Source organism: Nyctereutes procyonoides, unplaced genomic scaffold, assembly GCF_905146905.1.
Source record: "Nyctereutes procyonoides isolate TBG_1078 unplaced genomic scaffold, NYPRO_anot_genome, whole genome shotgun sequence".
Taxonomy (NCBI): Eukaryota; Metazoa; Chordata; class Mammalia; order Carnivora; family Canidae; genus Nyctereutes; species Nyctereutes procyonoides.
The window spans coordinates 32,359,140-32,381,406 of NW_026575132.1; the positions used below are offsets into that span (position 1 = coordinate 32,359,140).

General features: G+C 40.1%; 1 protein-coding gene across 1 annotated transcript in view; it reads right to left on the minus strand.

Moving 5' to 3' along the window:
* TMEM273 (transmembrane protein 273) overlaps positions 1 to 20,805 on the minus strand; it is a 41,640-nt gene extending 20,835 nt beyond the window's left edge. The window contains exon 1 of the mRNA XM_055345040.1: positions 20,740 to 20,805. Coding sequence (XP_055201015.1) covers positions 20,740 to 20,785 — 46 coding nt within the window. The 5' untranslated portion in view covers positions 20,786 to 20,805. The remainder of the gene's footprint in view (positions 1 to 20,739) is intronic.
* Between the last annotated feature and the right edge of the window lie 1,462 nt (positions 20,806 to 22,267).

Genomic DNA, 22,267 nt, shown 5'->3' on the forward strand with positions numbered 1-22,267 from the left:
CAGTCCCTCTCTTGCTGTCTTGTTCCCAGGCCCCCACAAAGCTGAGTTTCCTCCCTGCACATACTACCCTCACTCCCAGCACAGACAAGTCCCCCTCCCTTATGAGTGTGTTCCTGCCCCTGTTCCTGAACTTTGGAAACACTTTATGACAAGATTGAAAAGAAAATTTTCTTTGCATTTGGATAAAGGTATGAATGACGTGGGGACCCTTTAAGGCCATAGTAGGGACAGGGGTCTTTCAGCCTCATTTTCCTAGGAAGCCCCAGCAGGTGAGAGGCCAACTCAGGGTCACATGTCTGAATAGGAGAGTCCTGGGGTTTGAACCTGGGTCAGCCTGCCTCCAGGAAAGGGTCTCACACTGGCACACAGGTGGGACAGTGGCTCTGAGTCAACCGGAGTTTCTTAATGTTCCATGTGTGGCTCAATGACTAGGCTCATCTGCACCGTGAGAGGATCTCAGTTCTTAGCGTTCCAAGGTCAGCCCGGGGACCCTCTCTGAGTGTCTCCAGAGCCTTCCCTGGCTCATCCTCATTCAAAGTTGTTTTGTTTTCTGTGGGGCCAAGCATGGGCCGACTACAAGCTATAACAGACACCAACACCTCAACCGCAGCCTCTGACCTCAGGCCACATGCTGCCTCCAATGGGGAAGTGGGGATAAGGTGTGCAATGAGGCCTGCAGGCCAGCAGACCCTGCAAGTGTGGCTTTGGATAAATCCAGCCTGTCTTCTCTCCCGGACAGGCAGACGTAAAGATAGATATGCTAGTAGGATTGTGAGGACCTCTCTGAGAGAGTATCTCCCAGGGCCCTAGGGAGGTGGAGCACAAATCCCACAAGGAGCAGATGATACATGAAAAGAAGGCTTCAAAGCTAGATGGAAACTTGACATCTATCCCACTTGGCTGGAAAGCCAAAGCACAAGATGGGACACATGATGGGGCTGGAGGAGAGGTACCTGTGGACACAGTAAACATTTTGGTCTCTCTTGGCAACAGTGGGAAGCTGTTAAAGGATTTTAGCCAGGCAGGGAGTAATCAACTCTATTCAGTAGAACTCCTCCTCCAGGAAGCCCTCCTGGACACCCTAGTTTGGGTCAGGCACTTCTCTATTTTGCTCCAGGTTTCCTTCATCTCAGCACTTAACACACCACATTGCAACTGTCCTTCCTGTAGAATGTCAATTCCTTCAGATAGGGCCTTGACTTTGTGTCATAGCAGAGCCTGATAAAAATCAATATTTGCTTAACAAAAGAGAAAGCCTCAATGTCCATGTGTCCCAGTATCGCAGGACGGCCCAAGAGCCTAGCTCCAGGCCCTTTACCTCTTCCCCTGGACAGCAAGCCCTTGACAGCATGGCCCAAAGGTTTGCATGGGTTTCTGAGGGGGTACAGCCAAGTTCCAGGCAGAAATTCCCCAGCTGCTCATCTGTTTTGTTCAGACAAGCAGGAGAGAGCAAGCCAGTTCATCTTACTGAGAACCATTAGCCCGTTATTTAATGGAATCAAATTTAATAAAAGGAGCAATTCAGGCAATTCTGGAGGATAAATGAGGGTCTGGATGTGACAGAGATGCTTACAGTGACTTTAAAGAGGAAACACAAGTGGTTTAATTTGGAAATGAGTGAAAAAGTCTGCTAATCTGTGTGACAGCCAGGTCAGCTGCCACCCAGGGTTCAAGGACCATGGGGATTTCCCAGCAGGCACTTTGCTGAGGTCACCTCTCCTGCCTTTACCACAGGGCATCTTCGTCCCCAAGAATCCCCCAGGATCAGTGCTGTGTGTCTGAGAGATGTTAAGTAACCCATATCCCTCTCCTCAAAGAGCTTCCTCCAAATCACCCATCTACCAGGTTCTTAAAAACTCATTTCAGACTTCCATTTCTTCTCACTAAATATAGCTTAAAACCTAGATGTTGTACAAAAACAAACAAACATAAGAAGATCCTGAAAGATGGAGAGATGAAGGCATACTACCTGAGGACCTTGGGACCCCCCCCCCCACTGGATGCAGCATGTAGCCTGAGGTCGAAGCATGGTTGACACAGTTCATAAAAATATGAGTCAATAAAAAAGACTTATTCTTCTCTAAGATTTCTAAACTTTTTTTTTATTTATGATAGTCACACACACACAGAGAGAGAGGCAGAGACACAGGCAGAGGGAGAAGCAGGCTCCATGCACCGGAAGCCCGACGGAAGCCCGACGTGGGACTCGATCCCGGGTCCCCAGGATCACGCCCTGGGCCAAAGGCAGGCGCTAAACCGTTGCGCCACCCAGGGATCCCCTTCTCTAAGATTTCTAAATCATGTTTGACAGTTTGGGCTAAAAAATAGCATGTCTAAAGTTGTTCTCAATATATGTAGAGAAAATATTAAAGAGAGGAAATGAGCACAGAGACACAATTTGTGCTTTTCGCTCAAAGTGTTAAAATGTTGACAACAATAGATGGTGATGTGTTATGTATATATAATGTAACACCTACAGCAACAGTTGAAAGTACATCCAATACCACTATAGGCAAATCAAATGGAATTCTAAAAAATGTTCCAGTAATACACAGGAAGGTAGGAAAAAGAGAAATGAAAAACAGAGAAAAAGGAGAAATCAAAATATAAAGTGGCACACTGAAAGTTCTAACATATCAAGAACTACATTAAACATGAACTTCTTGGGATCCCTGGGTGGCGCAGCAGTTTAGCGCCTGCCTTTGGCCCAGGGCATGATCCTGGGGACCCGGGATCGAGTCCCACGTCGGGCTTCCGGTGCATGGAGCCTGCTTCTCCCTCTGCCTGTGTCTCTGCCTCTCTCTCTCTCTCTCTCTGACTATCATAAAAAAAAAAGAAGTTTGCTTAATAAACTTTAAAAAAAATAAAATAAAAATGAGCTTGATCTCAAATATTTGAAAAAAAAACATGAACTGCTTATATCCACCAATTAAAAAACATGTTTGCAAAGTCTATTAATAAAATGATTAAACCATAAACTGTCTACAAGAAATTCACTCTGAATATGATATAGATAGCTAGAAAGTAAAAGAATGAAAAAAAATCCATGCAGACATTAACAAAAAGAAAGAAGAGTGATTATATTTAAATCAGATACATTTCAGAACAAAGAAAATCATTAGACCCAGAGATATTATGTGGTATTATATTACATTACATAATGATAAGAGTCATTCCACCAAATTGACACAGTAATCCTAAATCCCTATAATCAAACAATAGAGTTGTAAAATGTATAAAGCAAAAACTGATAATACTGAAAGGAAAAATAGACAGATGCATGGTAGTTAAAGCTTCAATAGCCCTCTCTCAACAATTGATAGGATAACTAGACAGAAAATCAGTAAGGAAATTTTAAAAATTCAACCATACTATCAAGCAACAGGATTCAACACCAGCAGAATATACAACTCTTCAAGCACTTATGTAAGCTATATCAAGATGTCTATATTCTGCATCAAATATCAACAAAATTAGAATAACTTCAATCATATAAAGTGTGATCACAATGAATCAACAATAGAAAGATAACAAGAAATTCCCCAAACACTTGGAAACTAACGATACTTCTACATAACTCATGGATCAAAGAGGAAGTCCCAAGAGAAATAAAAATATTTATTAATTAAGTGAAATTGAAAACATACATATCAGAACTTTGGGGACATAGCTAAAGCAGTGCTGAGAGGGCAATTTGTAGTACTAAATGCTTATGTTAGGAAAGAGGTAAAGTCTTTGAACAGTAATCTAATATCTCACTTGAAGAAACCAAGACGACATCAAAATAAAGCCAGAACACACAGAAGAAAGTAAATAATAAAGACAAGAGCAGAAGTCAATGAGGTTAAAAACAGAAAAATAATAGAAAAAATGAGTGAAACAAAAAAATCCAACTCTTTGAAAAGATTGATCAATCTGACAAACCTCTAATAAGACTGACAAGGGAAAAAAGAGAGATGACACCAATATCAGAAGTGAAACAGAGATATCACTACAGATCCTATAGACATCAGAAGGGTCATAAGGGAATACTATGAACAACTCTACACATAAAAACCCGGTGACTTACATCACACCTGGGTGATGTAATCAGTTAAGCAACTGATTCTTGGTGTCAGCCCAGGTCATGATCTAAGGGTAGTGAGACCAAGCTCTATGAAGGGCTCCATGCTCAGTGGGGAACCTGCTTGAGATTCTCTCTTTCCCCATTTGCTCCTCCCCTCATGTATATGCACTTGCTCATGCATGCAGTGTGCTCTGTCTCTCTCTCATAAATAAAGTCTTTAAAAAAACTGGTAATTTAGATACAATGGGCCAATTCCTCAAATAATAGAAACTGTAACAACTCATCCAATATGAAATAGATACTTTGAATAGCTCTATAACTATTAAGGAAATTGAATTCATAATCTACAAACCACAAAAAAGAAATTCACAGACCCAGATAGTTTCAGGGGAGAATTTTAGCAAATGTTTAAAGAAAAATTAACAAGAATTATACACAACCTCATCCAGAAAATAGAAGAGGAGGAAACACTTCCTAATTTATTTTATGAAGTCGACATTACCATGACATTAGAACCAGAGAAAAAAGGTGCAAAAAACTACAGACCAGTGTCCCTTACGAATAAAGACTCAAAAACCCTTACCAAAATGTTATCAAGTAGAACTCAGCAAAATAAAAAAAAATTATAAATCATGACTAAATGGAGTCCGTTCAGGGATGCAAGACTGGAGTGATATTCAAAAATCCATCAATGCAGTCCACCACATTAACAAACGACAGAAAAATAAAATCACATGATCATACTGAGTGATGCAGGAAAAGCATTTGACAAGATTCTATATCCACTTATGACAAAAATTCTCAGAAAACTGGAAAAGAGGGAAACACCTTCAACTTGATAAAGAATCTACAAAAAATCCTATAGCTAACATCATACTTAATTGTAAGAAATAAGATGATTTCCCACTACAATCAAGGACAAGTTAAAGTTGTCACTCTACCTGTTCAACATGGTACTGGAAGTTCCTGCCAGTCCAATAGGCAAGAAAAGGAAATAAAAAACACATACCATTCAAAAAGGGAAAAATACAACCATTTGTAGATCATGGTCCATGCAGTAAATCCTAAAGGATCTTAAAAAAAAAAAAACTTTTAGAATTAGTAAGCTAGTTCACGAAGGTGGCAAAATAGAAGATTGACATACACAAATCTATTATAATTCTATATACCAACAATGACACATATAGAAAATTTAAATACAATTTACTATCACTTCTCAAAAAATACTTAGGTATATCTAATACAGGTACAGGTCTCACATATTAAAAATTCCACAATGGTGATGAGAGAAACAAAAAAAGAATCTTAATAAATAGAAAAGCTGTCAAATCTCCCCAAATTGATCTATAAATTTAATGTAATTCCTATCAAAATCCTGGCAGGATTTTTTTTGTGGCTGTAGATAAGATTATTCTAAAATTTACATGGAAAGGTAAAGGAAATAGAATTGCTATAAACGTTTTCTTGAAAATGAAGAATAAAGTAGGTGGGATCACTCTACCACCTTGAAACTTACATACCTATAGAAATCAAGACTGTGTGGTATGGGCAGAGGGGCAGATACATACATCAGTGGAAAAGAAAAGATGACCCAGAAATAGTCCATACAAGTATGACTGGACAAGGGAGTAAAATTAATTAAATAGAGGAAGAATAGCTTTTTTCCACCAATGGTGCTGGAGCAATTGGATGTCTATAAGCAGCAACAACAACAATAAAGTATGCTGAGCTAAATTCACAAACGAACTCCAAGTGGATCATAGATTTAAATGTTAAATATAAAAGTATACAACTCTGTAAAAGGTGAAATAGAAATGGAGTGGTTTATGTCAAGGGAACCAGGAAGCCATTAAAGGAGATGGACCTTATGCACGTCCTTACTGGGTAGACCCATGAACTTTTTAACTGGGCCAACCTGTAAATATTGCAAGGATTCAGCCCCAACACCTACAACTTACTAAGAGAAGGCTTAGTGATAACCTTAGCAACCAATTATACTCAGTCAATATTACTTTTCTGCTGCCAACACCAATCAAAATTCTTTGTAAACAACATACAGGCAATCCTGCATGTTTGTCTTTAGGAACCCTTGACTTCTGTCCCCTGGCGGGTAGGGGGGTGGGGGAGGCAGCCACACTATTTGTATTGCTGCCCAAATCTTCTGTGCTTTTGAATTATAATTAGGAGGTCCCCAATCAATGCTTTTATTTTCATTTTAGCTCAGCTTTTTTTTTTTTTTTTTTTTAAGTTCACAACTTTTAGGAGAAAACAGAAGGTAAAATCTTGGAGACTTAAGTGAGTGGTGAAAACTTCTCAGATGTGCTATCAAAAGTGTGATCTGTAAGAGGGAAAAAATCAGTAAATTAGACTTAATTAAAATTAAGTACTTTTGTTTTGTGAAAAACAAAAGGAGGATGAAAACACCAACTAGAGACTTGGAGAAAATATTTTCAGATCACATATTTGACAAAGGACTCATAGCCAGAATATATTAAGAACTCTTAAAATTTCAATAGTAAAGGAAGATCCAAGCAAACCAATTAGACCCAGCAATTGCACTGCTGGGGATTTACCCCAAAGATACAGATGCAGGAAAAACCGAGACACCTGCACCCCGATGTTTCTAGCAGCAATGTCCACAATAGCCAAACTGTGGAAGGAGCCTCGGTGTCCATCGAAAGATGAATGGATAAAGAAGATGTGGTCTATGTATACAATGGAATATTACTCAGCCATTAGAAACGACAAATACCCACCATTTGCTTCCATGTGGATGGAACTGGAGGGTATTATGCTGAGTGAAGTAAGTCAATCGGAGAAGGACAAACATTATATGGTCTCATTCATTTGGGGAATATAAAAAATAGTGAAAGGGATTAAAGGGGAAAGGAGAGAAAATGAGTGGAAATATCAGAGAGAGTGACAAACCATGAGAGACTCCTAACTCTGGGAAACGAACAAGGGGTAGTGGAAGGGGAGGTGGGGGGGGGATGGGGAGACTGGGTGACAGGCACTGGGGGGGGGCGTGACGGGATGAGCACTGGGTGTTATACTATATGCTGGCAAATAGAATTCCAATAAAAAATATACAAAAAAAAAAAAAAAAGGAAAGGGTAAAAGTCACAGAGAGAATTCTGGCTTGAAGAGGACATTTCTCTTCCCCTTCCTGGGGTCCTCCCTTCTTCCTTTACCTTCTGCTGACTTTCTGAGTGACCTTACTGTTTATTTTCTTTTGTTACACTTGTGATAAATTGTTGCACAGCAAAAGAAAAAACTAACATGTCAAGAATTCTTTCTTCCTGGAATCTGCTCACTGCATGATTCTGAACTGTTGTCTTGGCAAGAATCTGAAACAGGGGAAAAGCTGTCAGGAAATATTTTTACAAAGATCCCAGGGACTAAGAGCCAAGGAATAAAGTGATGACTTTGACTTGTAAGATAAAAACGAATTTAATTCTCTTTACCCCGGCCTCTGCCATCTTTTCATTATAAATTAAGGGATGGGGGGAAGCCTCCATTCTCTTCAATAACTCTGGCTCTTTCAATGAAGAATGTTTTAGGCACTGGAACATAATTACAGTGATATTGTATTTCTTTTACTATCATGATTATAATAATACATAGATTTCAGCGGGTGGTTTCCAACAGAATTAAAATGGAGACAGATGGCTGACATTTTGGTTGGAATTAAGAGTCCATAGGAATATTTTATCTGGCAGTCTTTTAAAAAGGAAGGTGCACACCTCTAAGAACATGCCTAGAAATTTCACCAGATATTTTCAATAGCTATTCTTATAGCAATATATTACCAAAATTTAACAATATTGATTGGTTGGTAGTTAAGTGGAAAATAATTTATTTAAAATTGTGACAACCATAATCCAAAATCTACCTTTAAGTCTTTTTATCATCATGTCAAAGGAACATGAGTCTTTCTCAGATAGATATCTTCTTCTTCCAAATGTGAAGCCCTGAGAAGGACCCAAGAGCAGTTATGCATTATCTACTGCAGAATGGATAACTGAAATCATTAGAATACCAGGCAAACTTAAAAATGAGGAACTTTCTATGAAAGAAAAGGAGATGGAAGCTTCTAAAATATCATTGGCATAAAAGACAATGGCTAGGAGACATTTCAAGTAAAGAAGGCTAAAGAAACAAAGTCACCAAGTGCAGCACTTGCCCCTCTACTGGCTCCTTTGCTGAGCACAGTGAAGGCTATAAAGGGAATTGGTAAGTCCACTGAAAATATTAGACTGTGATCGATTATGTGAAAGTGTTTCGTCAATGTTAACTTTCCTGTAGTTGCTAACTGTGCTGTGGTTATGCAAGACATTGTCTCTGTTTTTAAGAAATACACATTAATGTATTTAGGGGTTTAAAAAAACATGACATATACAACATAATTTCAAATGGCTCTGAAAAAAAGATATCTCTTTCTATATATAGAAGTATATATAGCTTCATTTGTTTTATATCTCTCTAGAGACATAAGATATGGTAGATTTCTTGATTAAGAAATCAGCAAATCATACAGGACACTTATATTATTATTCTTGCAACTTTTTTTCAAGTTTGAAACTATCCTGAAATAAAAGATTGAGAGAACAGTTTAAAAAGTCATGTCAGTTTTCCATGATGAAGCTACTTTCTATTCTTAGCTGGGAGGCAGTTTGGTATTAGAGCTAAAAATACAGCTTTACAGCATCAAACTATTTGCATTTGAATCCCAGCATTCTCACTCACCTGCTATAGTTTGATGCTGTAAAGCTGTATTTTTAGCTCTAATACCAAACTGCCTCCCACCTCTGGTAGGCTACTTTATCACTCTGTGCCTCAATTTCCTCATCTGTGAAATGAGCATGATGATAAAAGCATCTGCTTTGTGGGCTATTTGTGAGAAACAAATGAGATCTACCTAGAGTGCTGGGTGAGGCACCATGCTCAGAATCAGTTCTCAGGAAGTGGGCTTTTATGATGCATTCAAGGAAAGCAATCTACACATAAGAGACAAGGTATAGTAAGAGCCAAGATGAATTTAATGTCAAAGAGGAAGAGAGAAGAAGGAGAAGAAGAAGGAGGAGGAGGAGGAGGAAGAGGAGGAGAGGAGTAGTGACGAAGAAGAAGGCAGAGGAGGGGACGGGATTTTACCCATAAGTTATCAAATTCATAAGCTGCAGTGAATACAAGAGTGTGGCAGGACTCAACACAGACAGAAAAAGTGGCACAGAATAGGAATCCCATTAACAGTTCAAACATACATTAAATGCATACAAACTAGAAGAGGCACTGTAAAGCAGAGGAGACAGGAAAGATGGTTCAATAAATGATATTAAGACAATTGATGTTTCACATAGAAAAAACTGGGGGCAGGGCAAGATGGCAGAGGAGTAGGGGTCCTCAACTCACCTGGCCCCACCAACTTATCTAGATAACTTTCAACGATCCTGAACACCTACAAATTTGACCTGAGATTTAAAGAGAGAACAGCTGGAAAGCTACACAGAGAAGGGTGTTCACTTATAACAAGAATCATCTAGGGTGAAATTTACTTAAGTCGTGGTTGATATTCTTGACTCAGCCCACTCATACAGCTGTTCTGCACAGAGCAAAAAGACTAGAAAGAAGAACTCACCACAAAAGAAAGAATCAGAAACAGTACACTCTCCACAGAATTATAGAATTTGGATTACCATTCGATATCAGGAAGCCAATTCAGAAGCACAATTATAAAGCTACCAGTGGCTCTGGAAAAAACCAAAGGGATTCAGGAGACTTCATGACTGCAGAATTTAGATCTAATCAGGCTGAAATTAAAAATCAATTAAATGAGATGCAATCCAAACTGGAGGTCCTAACAACGAATGTTAATGAGGTAGAAGAAAGAGTGAGTGACATAGAAGACAAGTTGATGGCAAGGAAGGAAGCTGAGGAAAAAAAAGAGAAAAACAAGTAAAAGACCATGAGGAAAGGTTAAAGGAATAAATGACAGCTTCAGAGGGAAGAATCTACATATAATTGGGGTTCCAGAAAACGCTGAGAGGGCCAGAGGGCCAGAAAGCATATTGGAACAAATCATAGCTGGAAACGTCCCTAATTTGGGGAGGGATATAGACTTTCAGATCCAGGAGATAGAGAGATCCCCCCAAAAAAATCAATAAAAACCAGTCAACACCTCAACATTTAATAGTGAAACTTGCAAATTCCAAAGATAAAGAGAAAATCCTTAAAGCAGCAAGAGACAAGAGATCCCTAACTTATATGGGAAGAACTATTAGATTAACAGCAGACCTTTCCACAGAGACCTGGCAGGCGAGAAATAGCTGGCAGGATATATTCAGGGTCTTAAATGAGAAGAACATGCAGCCAAGAATACTTTACCCAGCAAGGCTCTCAATCAGAATAGAAGGAGAGATAAAGAGCTTCCAAGATAGGCAGAAACTGAAAGAATATGTGACCACCAAACCAGCTCTGCAAGAAATATTAAGGGGGACTCTGTAAAAGAAAGAGGAAACCCAAAGAAATAATCCACAAAAACAGGGACTGAATAGGTCCTATTCGATGACACTCAATTCATATCTTTCAATAGTAACTCTGAATGTGAATGGCTAAATGATTCCATCAAAACACGCAGGGTTTTAGACTGGATAAAAAAGGAAGACCCAACTATTTGCTAGCTATAAGAGATTCATTTGAGACCTAAGGACACTTACAGCCTGAAAATGAAAGGTTGGAGAACCATTTATCATTCAAATCCTCCTGAAAAGAAAGCAGGGAAAGCAATCATAGCAGATAAATTAAAGTTTATCCCAAAGACTGTAGTAAGAGATGAAGAGGGACACTATATCATACTTAAAGGATCTATCCAACAAGAGGACCTAACAATCATGAATATTTATGCCCCTAATGTGGGAGCAGCCAAGTATATCAATCAATAACCAAAGAAAAGACATACTTAGATAAAAATACACTAACACTGGGAGACTTCAACACGGCAGTTTCTGCAAATGACATATCTTCTAAGCACAACATCTCCAAAGAAACAAGAGCTTTAAATACCCACCATTTGCTTCAACGTGGATGGAACTGGAGGGTATTATGCTGAGTGAAATAAGTCAATCGGAGAAGGACAAACATTATATGGTCTCATTCATTTGGGGAATATAAATAATAGTGAAAGGGAATAGAAGGGAAGGGAGAAGAAATGGGTAGGAAATATCAGAAAGGGAGACAGAATATAAAGACTCCTAACTCTGGGAAATGAACTAGAGGTGGTGTAAGGAGAAGAGGGCGGGGGTGGGGGGTGAATAGGTGACTGGCACTGAGGGGGGCACTTGACGGGATGAGCACTGGGTGTTATTCTGTATGTTGGCAAATTGAACACCAATAAAAAATAAATTGATTATTAAAAAAAAAGAAACAAGAACTTTAAATGATACACTGGACCAGATAGATTTCACAGATATTACAGAACTTTACATCCAAACACAACTGAATACACATTCTTCTCAAGTGCACATGGAACTTTCTCCAGAATAGACCATATACTGCGTCACAAATCAGGTCTTAACCGATACCAAAAGTTTGGGATCGTCCCCTGCATATTTTCAGACCATAATGCTTTGAAACTTGAACTCAATCACAAGAAGAAACTTGGAAGAAATTCAAACATGTGGAGGTTAAAGACCATCCTGCTAAAAGATGAAAGGGTCAACCAGGAAATTCGAGAAGAATTTAAAAGATTCATGGAAACTAACGATAATGAAGATACAACCGTTCAAAATCTTTGGAATATGGCAAAAGGAGTCCTGAGAGGGAAATACATCACAATAAAAGCATCCCTCAAAAAAATGGGAAAAACTCAAATATGCAAGCTAACCTTGCACCTAAAGGAACTGGAAAAAGAACAGCAAATAAAACCTACACCAAGCAGAAGAGAGTTAATAAAGATCTGAGCAGAACTCAATGAAATAGAGACCAGAAGAACTGTAGAACAGATCAACAAAACCAGGAGTTGGTTCTTTGAAAGAATTCATAAGATAGATAAACCATTAGCCAGCCTTATTAAAAAGAAAATGAAAAAAAGACTCAAATTAATAAAATCATGAATGAAAAAGAGAGATCACAACCCATACCAAGGAAATACAATCGATTTTAAAAACATATTTATGAGCAGCTATACGCCAATAAATTAGGCAATCTAGAAGAAATGGGCACATTTCTGGAAAACCACAAAACACCAAATCTGGAACAGGAAGAAATAGAAAAGCTGAACTCGCCAATAACCAAGGAGGAAATTGAAGCAGTCAACAAAGACCTCCCAAGACACTGAAGTCCAGGGCCAGATGACTCCCCGGGGGATTCTATCAAATGTTTAAAGAAGAAACAATACCTATTCTATTAAAGCTGTTCCAAAAGATAAAAAGGGATGGAATACTTCCAAACTCGTTCTATGAGGCCAGCATCACCTTAATTCCAAAACCAGACAAAGACCCCACCAAAGAGGAGAATTATAAACCAATATCCCTGATGAACACAGATGCAAAAATCCTCAACAAGATATTAGTCAATAGGATCCAACAGAACATTAAGAAGATTATTCACCATGATCAAGTGGGATTTATCCCCAGGATGCAAGGTTGGTTCAACACTCGTAAAGCAATCAATGTGATTCATCATATCAACAAGAGAAAAAACAAGAACCATGTGATCCTCTCAATAGATGCAGAAAAAGCATTTGATAAAATACAGCATCCATTCCTGATCAAAACTCTTCCGAGTAGGGATAGAGGGAACATTCCTCAGCATCTTAAAAGTCATCTACAAAACTCAAAGACAACCTACAGAATGGGAGAAGATATTTGCAAATAACATATCAGATAAAGGGCTAGTTTCCAAAATCTATAAAGAACTTATTAAACTCAACACCAAAGAAACAAACAATCCAATCATGAAATGGGCAAAAGACATGAAGAGAAATCTCACAGAGGAAGACATAGACATGGCCAACATGCACATGAGAAAATGCTCTGCATCACTTGCCATCAGGGAAATACAAATCAAAACCACAATGAGATACCACCTCACACCAGTGAGAATGGGGAAAATTAATAAGGCAGGAAACAACAAATGTTGGAGAGGATGCGGAGAAAAGGGAACCCTCTTACACTGTTGGTGGGAATGTGAACTGGTGCAGCCACTCTGGAAAACTGTGTGGAGGTTCCTCAAAAAGTTAAAAATAGACCTGCCCTACGACCCAGCAATTGCACTGTTAGGGATTTACCCCGAAGATTCAGATGCAATGAAACGCCGGGGCACCTGCACCCCGATGTTTCTAGCAGCCATGTCCACAATAGCCAAACTGTGGAAGGAGCCTCGGTGCCCATCGAAAGATGAATGGATAAAGAAGATGTGGTTTATGTATACAATGGAATATTACTCAGCCATTAGAAACAACAAATACCCACCATTTGCTTCAACGTGGATGGAACTGGAGGGTATTATGCTGAGTGAAGTAAGTCAATCGGAGAAGGACAAACAGTGTATGTTCTCACTCATTTGGGGAATATGAATAATAGTGAAGGGGAATATAAGGGAAGGGAGAAGAAATGTGTGGGAGATATCAGAAAGGGACACAGAACATAAAGACTTCTAACTCTGGGAAATGAACTAGGGGTGGTGGAAGGGGAGGAGGGCGGGGGGTGGGGGTGAATGGGTGACGGGCACGGAGGGGGACACTTGACGGGATGAGCACTGGGTGTTATTCTGTATGTTGGTAAATTGAACACCAATAAAAATTAATTTATAAAAAATAAATAAATAAATAAAATGTTAACATTGAAAAAAAAAAAAAAAGTCATCTACGAAAAGCCCACAGCAAATATCATTCTCAATGGGGAAGCACTGGGAGCCTTTCCCCTAAGATCAGGAACATGACAGGGATGTCCACTCTCACCACTGCTATTCAACATAGTACTAGAAGTCCTAGCCTCAGCAATCAGGCAACAAAAAGAAATAAAAGGCATTCAAAGTGGCAAAGAAGAAGTCAAACTCTCCCTCTTCACAGATGACATGATACTGTACGAAGAAAATCCAAAAGACTCCACCCCAAGATTGCTAGAACTCATACAGCAATTTAGCAATGTGGCAGGGTACTAAATCAATGCCCGGAAATCAGTGGCATTTCTATACACTAACAATGAAACTGAAGAAAGAGAAATTAAGGAATCAATCCCATTTACAATTGCACCCCAAAGCATAATATACCTAGCAATAAACCTAACCAAAGAGTTAAAGGATGTACCCTAAAAACTACAGAAGACTTCTGAAAGAAATTGAGGAAGACACAAAGAGATGGAAAAATATTCCATGCTCATGGATTGGAAGAATAAATATTGTGAAAATATCAGTGCTACCCAGGGCAACTTACACTTTCAATGCAATCCCTATCAAAATACCATGGACTTTCTTCAGAGAGTTAGAACAAATAATCTCAAGATTTGTGTGGAATCAAAAAAGACACCGAATAGCCAGGGGAATATTGAAAAAGAAAAGCAGAGCCAGGGGCATCACAATGCCAGATTTCAGGTTGTACTACAAAGCTGTGGTCATCAAGACAGTGTGGTACTGGCACAAAAACAGACACATAGATCAATGGGACAGAATAGAGAACCCAGAAATGTTCTCTCACGGCTATGGTTAACTAATATTCGACAAAGCAGGAAAGAATATCCCCTGGAAAAAGGACAGTCTCTTCAAAAATGGTGCTGGGAAAATTGGACAGCCACAGGCAGAAGAATGAAACTAGACCACTCTCTTACACCATACACAAAGATAAACTCAAAGTGGATGAAAGATCTAAATGTGAGACAAGATTCCATCAAAATCCTAGAGGAGAACACAGGCAACACCCTTTCTAAACTTGGCCACAGCAACTTCTTGCAAGATACATCCATGAAGGCAAAGGAAACAAAATCAAAAATGAATTATTGGGACTTAATCAAGATAAAAAGCTTCTGCACAGCAAAAGAAAACAGTCAACAAACCTGAAAGACAATCTACAGAATGGGAGAAGATATTTGCAAATGACGTATCAGATAAAGGGCTAGTTTCCAAGATCTATAAAGTATTAAACTCAACAGCAAAGAAACAAACAATCCAATCATGAAATGGGCAAAAGACATGAACAGAAATCTCACAGAGGAAGACATAGACATGGCCAATACACACATGAGAAAATGCTCCACATCACTTGCCATCAGGAAAATACACATGAAAACCACAATGAGATACCACCTCACACCAGTGAGAATGGGGAACATTAACAAGGCAGGAAACAACAAATGTTGGAGAGGATGTGGAGAAAGGGGAACCCTCTTGCACTGTTGGTGGGAATGTGAACTGGTGCAGCCACTCTGGAAAATTGTGTGGAGGTTCCTCAAAGAGTTAAAAATAGAGCTACCCTATGACCCAGTAACTGCACTACTGGGGATTTACGCCAAAGGTACAGATACGGTGAAACGGCAGGACACCTGCACCCCAATGTTTATAGCAGCAATGTCCACAATAGCCAAACTGTGGAAAGAGCCTCGGTGTTCATTGAAACATGAATGGATAAAGAAGATGTGGTCTATGTGTACAATGGGATATTACTCAGCCATTGGAAACGACGAATACCCACCATCTGCTTCGACATGAATTGAACAGAGGGTATTATGCTGAGTGAAGTAAGTCAATCGGGAAGGACAAACATTATAGGGTTTCGCTCATACGGGGAATATAAGAAATAGTCAAAGGGATTAAAGGGGAAAGGAGAGAAAATGAGTGGGAAAAATCAGAGAAGGTGACAAAGCATGAGAGACTCCTAACTCTGGGAAATGAATGGGGGGTAGTGGAAGGGGAGGTGGACAGGGGATGGGGTGACTGGGTGACGGACACTGAGGGGGGCACTTGGCGGGATGAGCACTGGGTGTTATACCATATGTTGACAAATAGAACTCTAATAAAAAATATACAAAAAAAGGAAAAAACTATAATTAGATTCTTTGTTTAGGCTATGCAAAAATAAATTCCAAATGAATTAAAATTAAATAGTTTTAAAAATTTACTTTAAAAAATGTTTCTTAGACAAGATGGAAAATTAAGACATAACAAAAGTCAAAGAATGATAACTTTAATTGTATCCCATTTAAGGCTTCTGCAGAGCAACGGATGCCACAAAGATAAAATATAAGCAACATACTGAGACAGGATATTTGCAACACATGACAGAACCAAATAATTAATATCCATAAAAAATACATAAATTACCAATAACCAAAGAAAACTCCAGGAAATTCATAGAAAAAGAAATCTGGCTGGTTGATAAATAGAAGGAAAATGGTTATTCTCACTAGTAATCAGGAACACACAACCTAAAAACTTGGAGATAATATTTTACATCTCTGGCAAAAAAGCAAGAAGTCTGTCACTATTTAGTATTACTGAACCTGTAGGGAGACAGATATGCCCAGACCTTGCAAATGGAGAGCAATTTGGCAATATCCAATGAAGGAAGAATTGCACATACTCATGACAGTAACACCTCTTCCAGACTCTCTCCCAGAAAACAGCTGCATGAGGGTTCTAGGAGATGAGACTAAGAAGGCTCATTACATCATCAGTAACTATGCAGAAAGTAAGAATCTAAATTCAGTCAATACCAGAAGGTATAACTAAATTATGACTGAGTGTTTCAACAGAATTGAAAAGGTAGTTGCAATACATACATTGATCTATAGGATGAGAATGGGAGATACTGTAACATGTTGAGTATGCTGTGGTGACATTTATGTCACATGCTGGACACCTAGAAAGTAACACAGCACAGTCAAAGCAGGGGTGCTGTTTCCTCCAGAGGAGAGAGGAAAAGAAGACAGAGGGGGGCCCAAAGAGCATTAACTCCACTTCTGACATTCTATCTTTGATAGGTATGTTGACTTACCTATCTACATTCAAATACATGTATCTAAAAAATAAAAACAAAAAGCTAAGTTAAAATGTGTTCATTCAAGGTGTCCATGAACATTTGTTGCATTGAACTCAGTCTTTTTTTTAAATTTTATTTATTTATTTACGATAGTCATACAGAGAGAGAGAGAGGCAGAGACACAGGCAGAGGGAGAAGCAGGCTCCATGCACCGGGAGCCCGACGTGGGATTCGATCCCGGTCTCCAGGATCGCGCCCTGGGCCAAAGGCAGGCGCTAAACCGCTGCGCCACCCAGGGATCCCCTGAACTCAGTCTTAAAAATAGTTTTAGCATATTGGAAAACTGGCTTTCCCCCTAACTCTCTAACTACTCTGTGTGGGAAATAGTGGCTCATGCACTGGAATAGTTAGGCAAAAATGTCCCTCTTCCTTCCATGTCCCCAAAAGCCCTCATGCATAGCTCTCACGTATGCCCTGGGGTGTCTGGCCTGGTCACCTGCCCTCTATGGTATCACTAGATAATCCCCCATGTCCCTTTCACCAGTTCATAAAGGAAAAGCTCAATTATTTCTTACAACTTCCAATGGGCTATAGTGTTATTTTTTGATGCACAGAAATGTATTTATTTGGTATTAAGAATATAGAAGATCAATATGAAAAATGCCAATACAAAGAAACTAAAATATGTCTCATAATCCTATTTCCTAGAAAAAGTAAAAAAGAAACTGTTAATGATTAGCTGTATTTCCTTCTAGTCAATTTTCGGTTAGGCAAGCAAACATATGCAAAATATAATTAACTCTAACTCTGTAATTATCACTTTGTCACTTCTCCTCTGTCCATGTCAATTCTGAGAAAGTCAAGTCTTTCATGGAAACATATTGGATATCATTGGAAACGTTGGAGTATAATTGACTTAGCCAGATTCTTTTTTTTTGTATATTTTTTTTATTGGAGTTCGATTTGCCAACATACAGTGTAACACCCTGTGCTCATCCCCATCAAGTGCCCTCAGATTCTGACTGAAAATCATTTGTTTCTGGTTTCTACTGGGGTCAGCAGTGCTGAGTAAGATCTTATTAAATATTTTGGGAAGCTTTTACCCTATTGTTTCATCAGGATAAGTTCCTGAAGGTGGAATTTCTGGATAAAAGTTTGTGAACAACTTACAGTTCACTACATATTGTCAAATTGCCTCCTGAGAAGATTGGGACAATCAGGGTTCCAAATATCCAATAGTGAGTACTATTGGTATCTGACCATACTAGCTACATGCTTTAAATACAGTCACAGATTGATCTCTCTCAACAGCCCTATGAGGCTGGTACAATCACTATCCCCAAGTTACAGATGAAAAAACTGAGCACAGAGAGGGTGGACAATCTGCCCAAGCTCCCGGCTGGTAAATTGCAGAAGAGGATCAGAGGATCAGGTTGTTTAGAGTAAAGCACACACTCCTCAACACTACTGCCTCTACTAAAGTATCTGAGAACACTAACTGGCTGTGATACCTTGGGCGACTAATTAAAACCTCATCCTTCGGGGATCCCTGGGTGGCGCAGTGGTTTAGCGCCTGCCTTTGGCTTGGGGCGCGATCCTGAAGACCCGGGATCGAATCCCACGTCGGGCTCCCGGCATGGAGCCTGCTTCTCCCTTTGCCTGTGTCTCTGCCTCCCTCTCTCTCTCTCTCCTCTATGTCTATCATAAATAAATAAATCTTTTAAAAAAAAAACCTCATCCTTCAAATGCAGACAATGGTGGGACCTATTTCATGATGTTGTTGGGAGAAAGAACGAGCTAACGTAAAGTGTTGTTTTTTTTAGAAGATTTTATTTATTTATTTATTCATCACACACACACACACACACACACACACACACACACACACACACACGCAGGCAGAGACAGGCAGAGGGAGAAGCAGGCTCCATGCAAGGAGCCCGAAGTGGGACTCTAACCCGGGTCTCCAAGATCAGGCCCTGGGCTGAAGGTGGCACTAAACCGCTGAGCCGCCCGGGCTGCCCACGTAAATTGTTTAAGAGGGAATGAAACACATCGAATGCACTCAGAAATGTCACATGTTACTATTCCTTTTATTTGGGATCTTGAGCATTTTCAAGGCTTATTTTTTGTTTGTAAGTCTTCAGCAAGCTGCCTCTTTGTATCATATGCACATTTTTTCATTGGATTTCTTAAATTTAACTTCCTCCCCCACCCCCCACCCCCCACCCAACCCCAGGATAGACTGGTCTGTATATCTAGATAGGTCAAAAGCAGAAACAGATTAGGACATCTGCCAGCTTCTGCCACATTGCTGAGCACACTTTGCATTTTCTGGCCTGCGCACACTTAGTGCGGGCTGGTTCTAACCACCCCTCACTGCCGCCACTCTCTGCACACGTCCATTTCCATGCCTAGACTGGTAGATACCGAGGCTCCCTGCCGACATGCTAACTCCCTGAAAGCCAAGGTCTTGGTTCACTCCTGGGCTGGGTGCAGGCTTCTGACAGAGTCCTGGCCACGGAAATAATACCGCCCATGTTCAGGATACAGGCTTTTGCTTCCCCCTGAAAGAAGATTACATCTGGAGATAGACTGCTTGCTTTTGCGTCTTGGCCCAGGGCAACTTCTAAGAAACAGCATCTGTGTAAACAAGGGCCATTTGTTGCCTTTCTAAGAAATAATAGTTATTTTCTGCAAAGCACATTTTGCAAAGTCATGGCCCTTTATCTCGTCAGTCTCCGCCTTATACATATCATTCTAACCATCATTCTGTGCCTTGATCTTTATCTCTCTCGATTTTTCCCCTCTGTCTGTTTTTCTGGTCTTAATATTTCTCCCTCTATTTCTGGGCTTAGTTTTCTATTAGTCTCTGTCTTTCTCCATTCTTCCTTCTTTTGATGCACAGAAATAAAGATGACTTCAAAAAGCCGGAATACCTTTGGGTAACCTGAGAGCCTCCTCTACTCCATAATAGGATCACTAACTACGGAGAAGCATCTACGTACCCACATTTTCTCATTTTATCTAATTATTTCAGTTTGACTTAATTAAATTGAACTTCATTTTCATACAATCCTAGAAGATATGCATTATTACACTCCCCCCACTTGATTGATTCAGAAACAGAAAAAGTCTAAGAAGCTTGCTGCAGTTTGTCAGCAACAGAACCACAATTTAAAGCCAGATTTGAGGGATCCCTGGGTGGCACAGCGGTTTAGCGCCTGCCTTTGGCCCAGGGCGTGATCCTGTAGACCCGGGATCGAATCCCACGTCGGGCTCCCGTGTATGGAGCCTGCTTCTCCCTCTGCCTGTGTCTCTGCCTCTCTCTCTCTCTCTCTCTCTGTGTGTGTGTGTGACTATCATAAATAAATAAAAATTAAAAAAAATAAAGCCAGATTTGAAAAAATAAATAAATAAAGCCAGATTTGTCTAGGTCCCAAACCCAAAGCTCTTTCTACCACCTGACCCTTTCCAGTTCTCCTCTTGTCCAGAAGCATTTGTAAGTTGCAGATGGAATGAAACAAGACAAAATCATTGCTCAGGGTCTCAGTCTCAAAATGAGAAAAGCCATCTATCCGAAGGGACACACCTGTGCTTTAGGGACTGAGCCCCAGTGGGCTAATGCTCCCCTGGTTTCCCACTCACTGAGGCACCCCTGCCACAAAAGAATCATGTCCACCCCATTTCTGCATTCCTCACTTACCCAGGAGAAGGAGGAAGGCTCTCAGCATGCTGGCCCCCGAGCCCATGCTGTTCCTGGCTCGTCTCCGATCAGGCTACGTAGACTGTGTGACCCAAGGCTGTGAGGGACAGGAGCCAAGTTCCACGTGACAGACAAGGAGGAAGCTGCCTCCATGCCCAGGGGACTGCTCAGTTCCTCTCGGCTCTGTCAAAGGGCAGCAGTAAAGGAAACCCCTGTTGTCCTGCTCTGCCATCGGTGGAAGAGAGCTAGCCCATGATGAGGGCTCACCGAGGCTTTCTGGGGTATTAGTTATCACCCTACCTATCTCCTGTAACCTGTCCCCTTCCCCACCACCACACACATACTGCATGAGAACACCAGTACCCCTGGGTGCAGATTCTTGCCCAAAGACCCAGGCTGATAAGTCTCAGAGAGGGATGTGGGCAAAGCTAGTCAGCATGGATGCATGGATGTCCAAGTCCTGCAGCAACCCCCATGGCCTAGGTCAGGGACAGGAAGTCCCCTCACCAGCTCACAGTGTACTGAGTCACTGTTTTTGTGCCATCTATGCCTCTCAGTCTGGGGAGGCTGACTCAGAATACCATTATTCTCAGAATAACAGTTTTTTAATGTCCAAAATAAAGTAACTAGAATCATAAAAGAAACCAGTTATATTGAAATACAGTTATCCAAATATTTAGAAAATAGACTTAGTATTATTTTAATTAATAATTAATTAATTATTAATATTAAATTAATATTTAGAAAATGACATAGAAATATATATGCAAGATCTAGCACAGGTGCAGTAAGTCCACAATCTTGACATGGTGACAAACATAAAGGATATTTAGAGACATCTGTAGCAGCTGGAATGTGGGTGAAAAAACCTGCAATTGCTACCAGCAATAAAGTCCCCCTTGTGGTAATATCACAGTGGCTTATTGGCTACCTTCACATTGGAAAGATGTGTTAAGTTTTCATTTGAGGTTAGAGAACAGAGATGTGGCTTTTTTCCCATCCATGTTCACAGACCTGACATTAAGCACCCAGTGCCAGAAGACCCTTGGTTCTCAACAGGCTCAAACCAACAGATTTGAGGCCATATGTTCCCATACTTCTCCTTGACACCTGCTTGACTGTCAAGCCACCAACTCAAATGTGCACAAAATCTCACTTTTAAAAATGTACAGCCACTTAATGACAAGTGTTGGGCCCCATCCAAATGAGCCAAGAGCAGTTAGCCTCTTTTCATTCTTGAGCTTCCTCAGCCAAATCCAGCTACCTCACTGAGCATGTTTGTCCCTCTGCGTCTCATGCAAATGATGGACATGAACAGAACAGCCAGTTCGTGAGAAAAGCCATTTGCTTCATTTGGTGCCTGGGATTTCATCCCTCTATCCAGAGACGCTCTTTATTTTGTACAAAACACTTTCAGTCTTCACCTACAACAGGAAATACTCCCTTTTGCTTCTCCTGAAACATGTGAACTTTTTCAAAACTTCTGCCCCACTTAATGGAGATGTTTGCAGAAAAAATATTTCACTTC